The sequence below is a fragment of the Oryzias melastigma genome, linkage group LG1, assembly GCF_002922805.2.
Source record: "Oryzias melastigma strain HK-1 linkage group LG1, ASM292280v2, whole genome shotgun sequence".
Classification (NCBI taxonomy): domain Eukaryota; kingdom Metazoa; phylum Chordata; class Actinopteri; order Beloniformes; family Adrianichthyidae; genus Oryzias; species Oryzias melastigma.
This window is the reverse complement of record NC_050512.1, coordinates 24,532,062-24,544,910: the sequence shown is the minus strand read 5'-3', so window position 1 is coordinate 24,544,910 and position 12,849 is coordinate 24,532,062. Positions and strand designations below refer to the sequence as shown.

The 12,849-nt window shown below is 36.6% G+C and overlaps 1 protein-coding gene across 1 annotated transcript; it reads left to right on the top strand.

The window, feature by feature from the left end:
- The first annotated feature begins 456 nt into the window (after nucleotides 1–456).
- On the top strand, nucleotides 457–6,143 carry LOC112157486 (homeobox protein OTX1 B). The gene is made up of 4 exons (XM_024290241.2): nucleotides 457–967; nucleotides 2,308–2,483; nucleotides 2,809–2,960; nucleotides 4,845–6,143. The coding sequence occupies exons 2-4, from the start codon at nucleotides 2,387–2,389 to the stop codon at nucleotides 5,610–5,612; spliced, it is 1,017 nt and encodes a 338-aa protein (XP_024146009.1). The 5' UTR covers nucleotides 457–967; nucleotides 2,308–2,386; the 3' UTR covers nucleotides 5,613–6,143.
- Nucleotides 6,144–12,849: the final 6,706 nt, after the last annotated feature.

Sequence of the window (12,849 nt, the reverse complement as noted above, 5' to 3'; positions counted from 1 at the left end):
TTAACTATTACCCCTTCAAACTAAAATAAATAAATAAAATGTAAGTGAATGTGGTCTCTGCATTCAAACTAATGTATTTTGGTTATAGCTTAGTAAATTGAGATAAATGATTTATAGCAGCTTTTATGAATAAACAAACTTTCCTGCTTCTCAAATAAATATATTTAACTTTTTTTTATTGTTAAAATGAAAGTAATTTTAAATTTACAGTTTTCAATCCAGCTCAAAGATTAAAAATGGTTGTCAGTGGAAAAGCCTGAAGAAGTATGTCTTGTTGTTTGTGCTTTTCTCTGTTTCACACTATTTAAAAAAATACACAGAGCAAAATTTTTAATAATGAATTATTTTTTAACCAATTTTACAGTTTTTTTTATTTGTTTTTTAAAAACGTGCTGTTTTGGCCTAAACACATTCACATTTTTTTCAACTGTTTTGTTGACTTATGAACAAAAAATCTTTAAATAGAATTTAAAGGAAAAAATACAGTTTTATTTCTTTTTTTTAATAATTATTTAAAAGTCGTGTTTTTGTATTTTTCTCTCCCAACTTTTTAATACACTCGACGTCACGTGACTCACGTTCCATTCGCAACGGGCGGGATCTGAGAGTCCAACTCAAGATCTCATTGGTCGCCCGTTCGGCTCCGGGCGTCCTGATTGGCTGGCGTCAGGAGAAGCCGCGCGGCTTCGTTGATTCATAGACGAGCTCCGGCCTCGGAGGATTCCGTCAACCTCCGTCCGTCTGAGAGTGCAGCCGCTCCGCAGACCCGAGCAGCGCTCATCGGTGAAGCGATTTTTTTGGATCAAATTGGTCGCTTTTTTCGTTCACAGACATCCGTGAGATGCCCGCGGAGCTCCGCCGCTTCACTGTCTGTAGAAATCAAAGTTCCTCCGCGTGGATCTATTTCCAAAAAAATCCTGGATCTCACTGCTTTTTAAAGGGGATTTAAGAAATAAATACAGACAAGGTGAGTGTTTGTTTTTACCTAATATTGTTCTCTGAATGAATGAATTTATTTATTTTTATTTTTAAAAATGTAAGTTGTTTTATTCTAATTTAAAGCACCTTTTTTAAAATAATAGTTTAAAAAACCCGCTTAAAAAGTGAAACAAATTATTTATAGAATGTCGTGCTCCATCTTGATTTTCTCTTTTGTTTTTGTCATTAAATATAAATACCACTTACATATGTATACGTTATTTCTTAAAGAGCACATTTGTAGTTAAACCAGTAAACTATTCAGGTGTGTTTTTGGAGAGGGCTGCTTTCCTCCCGGGTTTGTTGATCCCGCAGCCCCGGACGCAGCGATAAGAGCTCTCCGCTAATTGTGGCGCAGCAGATCTAATCTAAATTGTAATGGAGTTCATTTGCACACAGTTTTGGCGCATTTACATTGCGTAATTCAGCGCCTTCCTGGGGTTATGGAAATGAGGCTGCTGCGCTGTGAGGCCCCGGGGCCGCTTCCAGGGGAACCGGGGCTGCAATCTCAGCTAAACGGACCCCAGTGGATTATGGAAATGTCCGTCCAGATACAGCAGCACGCAAAATGATCAAGTTGATGCACATATTCAATGTATTCTGTTGCATAACGTTTCTTCATTTTAATTTGGATTAAAAAAATATTTTAAACAAAAACATTTATTTTTTACGAAGCATTAAAGCAACTAAGGGAAAGGATTTCTTTGCAGCAGGATGCGCAACGTTTTTAGAAAAATGTGCACTTAAAACTAATGAGTGCGATATAAACAAAAAGACAAAGTTTGCAGTAAAGTTGGAAGGTGTGAAGAAGTCAGAAACTTGAGGCTCAGCAGGTCGATTTAATTACGAGTTATTAAATTAATTAACGTGGAATGAAGATCAGAGCCCTAATTGTTGCTCCAAAACCCAGAAAAAGATAAACAATTTTTTTCAGATCCAAAAGATTTTCACAGACATTTGCTAAAAATGATTTTTCATTTATTAACTAAGAAAAAGCAATTTCCCAAAATTAGTGAACAAAAATGTGTTTTCTTCTAAATAGTTACTTTAACTCTTTGGGATAGTAATAAAACGTAAAAATGAGTATTAATAATATTCAGATTTCTCCCCGTTTATGTAATTTAGTAAAACTGGTGGGACAAGCATATATATATTATAAACCAATTGCAGAAATAAATATTTTGCCATTTTATTTGGAAACTGTCAGATTTAACTCCCTTAGATTGTTGACAATGATTTTTTTCACTGTGGATTTTTTTTAAATCTTAACTTAAAAAAAGAAAAAAAAGTTGTAATAAAAGCTGTGTTTTTGGCCCTAATCTCGTGCAGGATCCCGCAGCGCTTCCTGACCGCCGGGGCCCCGCACCTGCTCCGTCCCCGCAGACCGCCCCCCCCGCCCCGCTTTAGCATGATGTCTTATCTCAAACAGGCCCCGTACGGGATGAACGGACTGGGCCTGAGCGGAGCCGCCATGGACCTGCTGCACCCGTCAGTGGGATACCCGGGTACGGCCAGCCCACGAGCACGCGCTCAGTTTTTTTTTTTTTTAATGTTTTATAATTTATATGTTTACAATGAAACCAAAGGCTATAATTTTATATTTATAAATTAGAGGTTTTTGAAATGAAAGAACTTTAATAAACTTTATTTTTTTTTAAATGCATAAAATAACTTTTACGCATGCGTAAAATAACTTTTACGCATTTGGATGCGCAAAATAACTTTTACGCATTCAACGCACAGACTTTAAAAAGTTTTTTTCTGAGGGTAATTGGTTTTATTCTCATGTAGTTTTCTTTTTTAAAACTTGTTTTTGTAATGTTGCGCCAGCCAACCCACGGAAGCAGCGGCGGGAGCGCACCACCTTCACCCGCACGCAGCTCGACATCCTGGAGTCTCTGTTCGCAAAGACGCGCTACCCGGACATCTTTATGAGGGAGGAGGTGGCGCTGAAGATCAACCTCCCGGAGTCCCGAGTGCAGGTGAGACGCAGTTGGGGTCAACAACAAAAAACAGCGGTTAAAATATTCAAACATTTAAAATAAAAATAAAAAACCACAACACCTCCGTAAAAACTTTCTGACAGTTCCACCCCCCACCTACCTCAATGCACCAAAAGGAGTTCTCATAGATCCAGTAGAGACAAGTCTTTCATGAAAAAGGAGAGTTTGGCAGCGCCAACATTTCTTTGATGTGGAGAAAAAAAGCTCTTTATTCTGTGCTGTGAGCGCGCGCGCGGATTAAAGCTGTTTTTACCTGAAACAAAACCGCCGATTTAACTGCGACTTTCCGAGGTCACGCGCTTCTAGAAAACCTTGTAGTTTTACAAAACAGTTTAGTCCTTCTAACGTAAGCATCACACGCATTTTAAAACGGATGTTTTCTCTTAATTACCTTTAAAAAACACCCAATTTAAACGAATAAATGACAGATTATTAAAAGTACAATTTAAAATAAGGAAAAGTCAGCAAAAAAGTAATAATTAAATCACCTATTTTCTGTCATACAAATAAATGTCCATGTATTTTAAAAACTATATACAAAATCTGTTTTACTGCACAATAAAAAAGTGATTCAACAGGTTTTTGCAGAGTTACCATAAATGACAAAGTATTTTAATAAAGAAAGTGCTGCATATAAATCAAACCCGTCTGATTTATTCATGGTTATTATCATGTTTTGTTATGGTAAATATTTCTCCAAAGACTACAAGAAGTTGAAGCATTTTTGTTTATTATTGAACTTTCAAGTATTAGTAAAAAATTACTTTTTTTCTTACAGAGTAAATTGAGAGAGTTTAAAATTATTATTACAGTTTTTGTTTTTCCTCAGATTTTCATCTGTGAAGCGTTGAAAGAAATCTGTTTTGTTTTTCAAGTGTAAACTTTCAGATGTAAATTTAATAGAAGAGAAAAGGTGTTAAAAATCGTGCAATTTTCTGCAACCAACCTTGCTTTATCCAACAATTAAAATGAAAGTGTAATACTTGCATGCCTATCCTCACTGGTTTAAATAATAATAATAAAAAACTATATAAAAAAAACACGGTTACTTCCAAATATTTACATTTTATTTACATGAAACAAAATATTCTAAATGGTAAGAGGTAAAACAGTTATTCAGCCATTTTTTTTTCCACGTGTAAAGAATTAACTTCAGTTTGATCAGATTTAAGAAAAAAAACAATTTCAATTTGTTTGCAGTTGAGTTCATAGTAAAAGGGAAAAAACAGCCACATATAGATTAGATTTGCAATTTTTAAATAAACTACTTTACAAATTATACATTTTTCATTAAGAAACATTTGCAAAGGAGTGTTGATAAATTATTATTTAGAATTGATGACGTTTTTGCTCAGTTTTTCAGTCCTCTAAACAGTAAACTGTCAAGAGATGGTAAAGTCTAGTCTTTGTCAAATTATTAAATAATACAAGTACAAAAATTGTGTACTCTTTTCTTTTTTTTTCTTGGACTAGAAAGTTAATCATTTATCTGCCCTTTGGCTTGTAAAATGCTAATGATCATCAAATTTATGTCCAACCTAAAATACAGGAAGGACAGTTTTGTAGACGAAATATGGTGATAATTGTCTCTTCCCAACACCTTAAAAGCAGCAGTAAAATCTGTTCTGATCAATCCAGTCTGAAAAAAAAAAAAAAAAAAAAGATTTAAATGTTGTTTTTGTTGAAAAAATCTGCATTAAAATCATCAAACAGAAGTGCAGTAAATGTGGCTGCAGAGGAGTGAGGTCAGAGGTCAGAGCTGTTGCTTCTCAGTGGGACCAGGTGTGAGAGGAGGGATCAGTGGCGGTTCTGCGGCCCGTCTGGCGTGCGATGGTGACCTTCTCTGCTCTGTGTCTTCCTCAGGTCTGGTTTAAGAACAGACGAGCGAAGTGTCGGCAGCAGCAGCAGAGCACCAACAGCGCCAAGGTCAAACCCATGAAGAAGAAGCCGTCTCCGACCAGAGAGAGCACCGGGTCAGAGAGCAGTGGACAGTTCACGCCACCGCCTGTGCCTAGCTCCTCCTCCACCTCTTCTTCATCCACCTCCTCTTCTTCCTCCTCCGTCTCCTCCGGTTTGGGCCTGAATGCCACCTCTACCTCCGTCACTGCTCCGGTGTCGTCCATCTGGAGCCCGGCGCCAATCTCTCCGGCCCCGGCGCCGGCCAACCTGCCAGACCCTGCGGTCCCTGCAAGCGCTTCCTGCATGCAGCGCTCCGCCTCCTCCTCAACTGCTGGATCAACGCCGTCCTACCCGGTGTCCTACAGCCAGGCAGCTTACAGCCAGGGCTACCCCGCCTCGGCTTCGGGCTCCTACTTCGGCGGCATGGAGTGCGGCTCCTACCTGGCACCGATGCACTCCCACCACCACCCGCATCAGCTCAACGCCATGACGGGCGGCTCCATGTCAGGACACCCCCACCACCACATCAGCCAAACATCAGGCCACCACCACCATCACCACCACCCAACACATCACCACCAGGCGTACAGCGCGCCGGGCCTCGCGTTCAACTCCACGGACTGTCTGGATTACAAAGAGCAGGCGGCGGCTTCGGCCTGGAAGCTCAACTTCAACGCCTCTGACTGTTTGGACTACAAAGACCAGGCATCATGGCGATTCCAAGTCCTGTGACTCCCCTTCGCCTGACGCCACTTGGTTTATTTTGGAGATCCTTCATACTGATAGAACCTTAGAACCGCTTCCCAAAATGTCTGAGGATGAAACCGCGAGCATGGTGATTATTTTTCTACTCAAGAGAAACTGACCCAGTTTTCAACTCCAAGGCCTTTACCGGTAAAAGATCAGCAGAACCTGCGAGGAAGTCCAGAACCACAAACTCTGAGAAACCCAGAGAGGAAAAAAAGAGCCGTCAGCAGACTTCTGATCGGGCTTTTCTTGAAAGAAACTGAACGCTGCGATAAAACGGGTCACACTGTGATGAAAACCCTTTGGTTCTTAATCTGGATCTGGAGCAGAATCCCCGCCCGGCCTGCGGCTGTCGGTTTTGGAGACTGAATTGCGGCACTTGTTTATACAGGGACAGATTTTCCTATTTGTTCTTTGCAAAGAAGAAATAAAAATGTGAACTGGACACTGGAAATGTTGCATTGAAGCTCGAAAGATGTACATTCGTGTCGTTATAATAAACTCGTATTGGAATTTGAGCGTTTCAGGGCAACATTTATTCGTGAAGACGCTTTAAAACTAAACAGTAAAGGTTGACTGTTCTCATAAGAGCAGTAGTTTTTATGAACTCAGAGTAAACTGGTTTAAATTCTCGTTTCACAGTTGTCTGAACTCGTTCAAAGCTGGTTGAAATAAACTCCTGCTGTTTGTTTACAACATAAATAAAGTTTTGTTAACTTAAAAGACACTCATTTTTACAGTTTTTTTTTACATTAAATACAGCAATCTAAAGATTGTTTTCCCTCCAGCAAAGAGGAGTTTGTTAAAGATTCTGCAATTTCTGCAAATTAGACCAAATATCATAAAAGTGTTTTTATTTATTTAGTTAATAAAATATAGGTTGTCTAAGCAAAAATGATATTGTCTGAAAAGGTGTGATGATGAAAAGTATAAAAATGTTTAAATATTTTAATAAACTGAAGTGTGACTTAGTGATTGCGCTTCATAACGGAAGTGAAATGTTCACATAAACTTCTTGTGCCAAGCATTTCAGACTTTTTCGCCACTAAATAACATTCAGTCTTAGTTTATAGAAATGATTAATAAGTGCTTCTGCAATTTAATTGAGTGCAAATGTTATTTTTTTAATGAAATTTTGTTGTTTTTATCACTTAAAATAGAGGGAAGCCACGCCCACTCTCTCCTCCACCCAAAAACTGAATCTGTGTTTTTTTGGCTTTGGTCCGTAGATTGATGCTGTAAATAAATTCGACTGATATTCTGTTATATTGTTTATAACTTCAGTATCAGTATATTGTACTTCAGTATCACTTTATAAATATGATCAAAGTAAAGACAAAAGGAAGTCACATAAAAAGCAGGGATTTAAATAAAATTTCCAAACTACTTGCACTAGAAAGTAGAAACTGGGCGTGGCTTAAATGTTTGTGCAGAAACAAAAAAAAAGTTATTCTACAATCACGTTTTCATCAAACTAAGCATTTTGTCTTTTTTTTTGTCTCTTGTTTTTTTTTTTTTTTAAACTGTCTGCTTCCCATAAAGATTAACATAGAAAACAAATCTGTTTAATTTTTTAATGACACCTATTGATCCAGATATGTCACTATGTCCTCAAAATTACCTTAATTTAGCATCTACATGAAAGCAAAAGTGTTTTTTTTTTAAATTCAGACATCAAGGGGTTGTTAAAAATACACATTTTGAAAATTTTTGTCACAAAGTCGAGTATTTTCAGGCCATGTAGGCTAAAAAAGAAGGAAACTTGAAAGGACTGGATCATTTACTGCTTTGTCAAGGAGGCTTATATGCAGTCTTAATGTTGAAAGGATTAATTACAACAGCTGCAAACTCACAGTGACTCAGTTTGTTTAAGTCAGCGTCACTTTTTATAGTTTTTATTTGTACATTCCGTCTTCTTTGTACAAAAAAAGAAACAAAGTTGGGAAGATTTAATGTGTAAAACATGAAAATATGAAGCTCCACCTCTAATTCATCATTAACTAGCTCACTATTTGACACAAAAATGACATTCCAAATCAGGTGTTTTAGTTGTGTTTGAGCCTTGTTCTGCTATTCTTGTATTAAAGTGCTGCATTTATTAACCATGTTTGACCAATCCTTCACATTTGATACACTTCTCAGGCTGGACACAAATGAGATTTCAACACTTTGTGACTGAAACTTCCAGACAGCATCGCCATGAAGGTCAGTGGAGCCGGTGGATCACTCACATTTCTAAAAGATAATGATAAATAAAAAAATAACGCATTAATTAGAGCCTTCTGTGAGCATGAGCTGTGTCTCAAAATCACAAAAAAATCACAAAAAACAATGGATCAACAAAAAACTACAAGATGTGAAATGTTATCCGTGGTTGGATAATGTGCGTAATATAAAGAGGTTTCTAGTTTAAAAGGTTTCAACATTTTTCATTATAGAAAAACCAACTTTGCAGCCCAAACTTATGAGAGCCGCATGGGAAAAAGTGTGCGTCTGCTATGAGCTATTTAACCTTCAACTCATATCTCATATCTAGGCCTCAGTTTGATACCTTTATGAAGAACCTGGAAATAAATTACTGTTTTTACATTTTTTTGTTTATAAATTAGTAGGAAATGTCGAGTGTGTGTGTCACTTTTAGCATCTTGGTCTGAACACCCTTGGAAAAGAGATCATTCATGGTTAAATAATGGTAAATAAATAAAATAAAAATGTAGGCTTTTATTTTATAATAAAAATGGTGGACTGTTGAGGACCACGAATCACTACATTGTTATTTTTAAAATATCTAAAATTTTAAGTCATATTGTTTAAAATGAGCCTTTTGATTTGAATTTTCAACGTATAATGGAAAAAAGTCTAAAAACATTTATCTTTAAAAATAAATGTAGAATAATTAATAATAAAACCTGATTTTTCAGTTTTTTTAAATTATCTTTTTTAATTGTCTTTAAGCTACAAAGGTGGTTGAATGGCCAATAAATAATAAGACGATAAACATTGAAATGTGTGCTCAAAAGTTGCAAGGACAACAGAAAAATTGGATTTATAGATCAAACAATCAGCTGAAAGATTAATGTCATTGTCAATATTTGTTATGTTTATTTCTGCTATTGAACCAGCTGTCAAATTTCATCAAACATAAATGTTTTTCCCATGAGGTCTTTAAATGTTATCAGGAACTCTATCAGTGTCACAGTCTGCTGTGCTAAATATTCGTCAAGCGCAGCAAAACTGGAACTACTTTTCCCTTCCCGTGGTGGCAAACCGAGCAGGTTAGCAAACATGTCGACTGGCATCCCTGCTGTTTGTTTGGTCGTGTCGTCTATAATGTTCGACTCGTTTGATCCAGGGGAAAAAGGGACGAATCACGATTTTAATTAACAGTCGTCCCGCTTCCTCGCTGTGTCCCTTCAGCAGCTGGACAAACAGTTTTTTTGGTAAACACACGGCGTCAGTCGGTGCCGTGTGTTTGCTCGCTGTGTCCTGCCGGGCTTTTGCCAGTGAGGGCCGCTGCCTCGTGTAAACACGAGTCCGGATTTACCACATTAAGACAAACTAATCCGCAGGCCATGTTCAGGCAATATCTGAGGCTTGTTTTGGAGAAAGGACAAACCTCCCTGAACAGCTGTTTCACGTGTCTGATTATTCTGCTTCTCCCTGAGGGCATTCCTCGGCTTTGAGGAGACCAAGTGACTCGGCTTTGTGGATTCTTAGATCTTGAGAAAGCTACAAAAAATAAATCTGTCAAACTTTTACTGACTGAGCTTAAAAAATATTGTTCTCGAAAGAGGAAGCATTGACATAAAACTTCCTGAATGAGCTGATCTAGGACAAAATTGTTCATTAAGCACTGAAAGTTAGATCAAACTTGTTCTAATCTATACTCGAGTAGATGTACAGATGTGAAGACAGATTTACCCAAAAATAATACATTCACTAATTTTTTTGCTCAACTTTAAATTAGACAAAATTTGGTAAAATATTTCTATTTTAAAAGCTATTTTTGTTTTAAACTTTATTTTCTTAAAACATGTCAACTTGAATGACATGTATGTGAATACATTTTACTTAATCGTTTATTTCAAACACTATAAGGAAAAATTAAATTTTCCTTTGTTTCTTCAGATTGGAAAACCACTGAAACATTTTTCAAAATATTTTTAGGTGGTCTAATAGTGCAAACGCGTAAGGTTGACCAACTATTTAAACTTGCAAGTGAACTCTGCTGCGGTTCAGTACAGTCTGAATATGGATGGACTGTCAGCTGTAAACCAAAATAGTAAAAAAAGTGAATTTTTATGTCAACTTTACACCAATATCCACCACTTTACAGATGAAAAGTTAGTTATTATGCTAACGTAGCGTTGGAAAGACTTTTGCTAACATATTTATTGGATAGCAATACGAAGCCACTTTTCCTTTCAAGAGAATCAAGTGATTTATAGTGAATGCATAAACGCTGCACTAGGCTACTATAAAATGCTTCATAACAGCACAAGGCTGCTTTTCTCAGCTTCAGAATCCGCTAGAATTACAGAAATTGCTTAAACATTTGAAGAGTTATGGTCGTTGAAAGAAGCTAAACCTCTGGTGTTAAAGGGAATTCATTTCTAGTAAACCATTCCAAAAGAAACGTATTGACTCTCATGAGTGCAAAAGTAAACTGAATCAAATAATATTGTTTTTTTATACCCTCTTATCCAAGAGTGGAAGCTCACTTGGCAACAGTCTAAACCAGTTTTAACAGGTTCAGACCAGTTTAGATAAAACTAAAGAGCTTTGTCATGAATCGTCTTCAACCCTTCAAAGGGCATAAACCATGTAAAATAAACTTTTTGACCTTTGAAGTGTTTTATACTGTTCATTCCTCACTATAAACAACCCAGAAGTGGTATTTTGATCCATTCACGCATTTCTAAGTATTCCTCTAAAAACCTGAAAAACATGTTTCAACTTTGTGCGGTGGGATACGGCAAAGAACATTCTGGTGAGGAATCTAAGGTAGATTTAAGGTAGATTCTAAACGTATCTGAGAATGGTGAAAACAGAAGGGTGAAGAAACACCAAAGGAGCCTGTCTCTAATGAACGCCACATTTTTGGTAAAAATAAATTGGAAGATAGGTATGCACATCCCTCTTTGCAAAAAGAAAAGCATGATATTGGCCCTTTAAAGACCCACTCCAACTATATGTATTTCTAGTGTAAAATTATTCAAAATGGTCTTTTAAGTGTGATTTTGCAGTTTTTAGCCAGAATAATAAAAAAAAAAAAACTGTGGCATTTTGAAAGACATATTTTCTGCAGCAAGGCAGGAGCGTTAGAAATTCGTCTCAGGGTTGTGGTTGTGTTGGCAAAGAACCTCTGTCTCTGCTAATTTCCCATCAATGCTTTGTTGATTCAGTTTATAGCACCTCGCAAGCCTAAGTTAGCATTACCAAATCAAAAAAAGAAGAAGAAGAAAAAAAAAAGCAAGCAATATCAGATCCAACTGTACAGCTCAGATGAGGAACACGAAGACGTTAATGGATCTATTTGTCTGCAAGCTGATGCAAAGGAGACGAGAGACTTTGGCACGACCATTACAGTTTCTACGTCATAAACCTGAGCTTTTTCAAACCGCTGGCTTTTGTCTGGTCCTGATTCATCATGATTTGAACAACGAAATATTTAAAAAATGTGGTTTTAATCTTAAATTTGTTTATATATATCCTCCAACATATGAAAAATTGCTACAAGCACATGTAAAAACATAAAAAAAAAACACAAATGTCATTGGAGTGAGTCTTTAACCCCTTCATGTCGCATGATGCTGATTTGAAACCTGCCATTAGATCCAGGACTTCACCCAAATTTGCATCAACAAAAACATGAAGAATATTTTTTTAATATAATTGATATATATTATATAGGGGTTAAAGGTGTTTTTCTAAAGTTTTTTTTTTTTTACCTGTTATTTTTTATCTGCAGCTGACTGATTTGCCACCTCGTTCTCCTTTATAGTAAATAGTGGCTCATTTGTTTTCTGAGCCTACTCTTACCAGTCCATGCTTAAGTGTGAATATTTGCCTGATGGTTTAGCTGTTGAGCCCACATTGCCCATAACTATCAGCGGCTGAATGTGGATGCTCTTATTTCTCAGCTTTCACATAAGAGTTTAGTGTATTTTCTTCTTTAAAATAATAAACTGCTTGGAAAAAACATGTTTCATTGAAATAAATGAGGCATGTTTTTATATTTTTCTACCATAATATGTTTTGTAATGTAATGTAATGAGAATTGATTTGTGATATTGGGCTATATAAATAAAATTGAATTGAATTGTTGTTTACAACAAATACCCGGTTATGTCAGGAAGGGCATCCAGCATAAAAACTCTCTGCCAAACCACCATAGTTTGCATTTTAGTTGGTGATGGCACAGTTGTTATGGGAGAATTTCGAATTGGCACATGTCATAAACATTACTGACCCCTGGTCTATACTTTTGCTGAAGTAATCTAAGATAAACTTCAAGTGTAGTAGTTTTTCTAAAAATCATTGGGACATTTACTCTAAATCTGAAGCAAACCAAAGTCCAGTGAACCGGACTTCTCGCTGCACCTGAGAGCTGGAATTCGAATGAACCACCTAACCACGCCCCAAGCATAAAACGGAGCCATCACTGCAACCAAACAAAGCGTTCTTTGGGTCCAAACTCTCCAATTCATCTCACCTGTGGCCCTGGACCAGAAACCTTAGGTTCTGGAGCCACATGCAGCTCTATGGAACCCATCGTGGTTCAATGCAAATACTTAAAAAAATAACAGGTTAGTTATTTGACACAGGATGTATTTTATTTTGAAAAGAACTATAAAGCAAATATATAACACTGTTATAATTCAGTTATTACAAATGTTTACATTTTTTCAAAGGGTGAAGTTTAGTTTTATGGCTTCCGTTGGATGTTTGTCAGTAAGAAACTGGTCTAAAAGGTTGCAGACCTCTGTCCTAGTCCTTGTTTCAGAGCTTTGCTCACTACTTTTTTACTCTACATGTCCACTTGAACTTTTTTCTTTTTTTTGGCCCTCGGTGTTGGTTTCAATAATTAGTCATGATTCTTTTTATCTTTTCTTGCACTTTCTGTGCAAATACATAATTTTACAATTTTCTTATGATGAAAGTGATGTATTGTGTTTTAAACTTCTAAGAAAGAAATCATATTTTAGAATGGGTCCAGTTA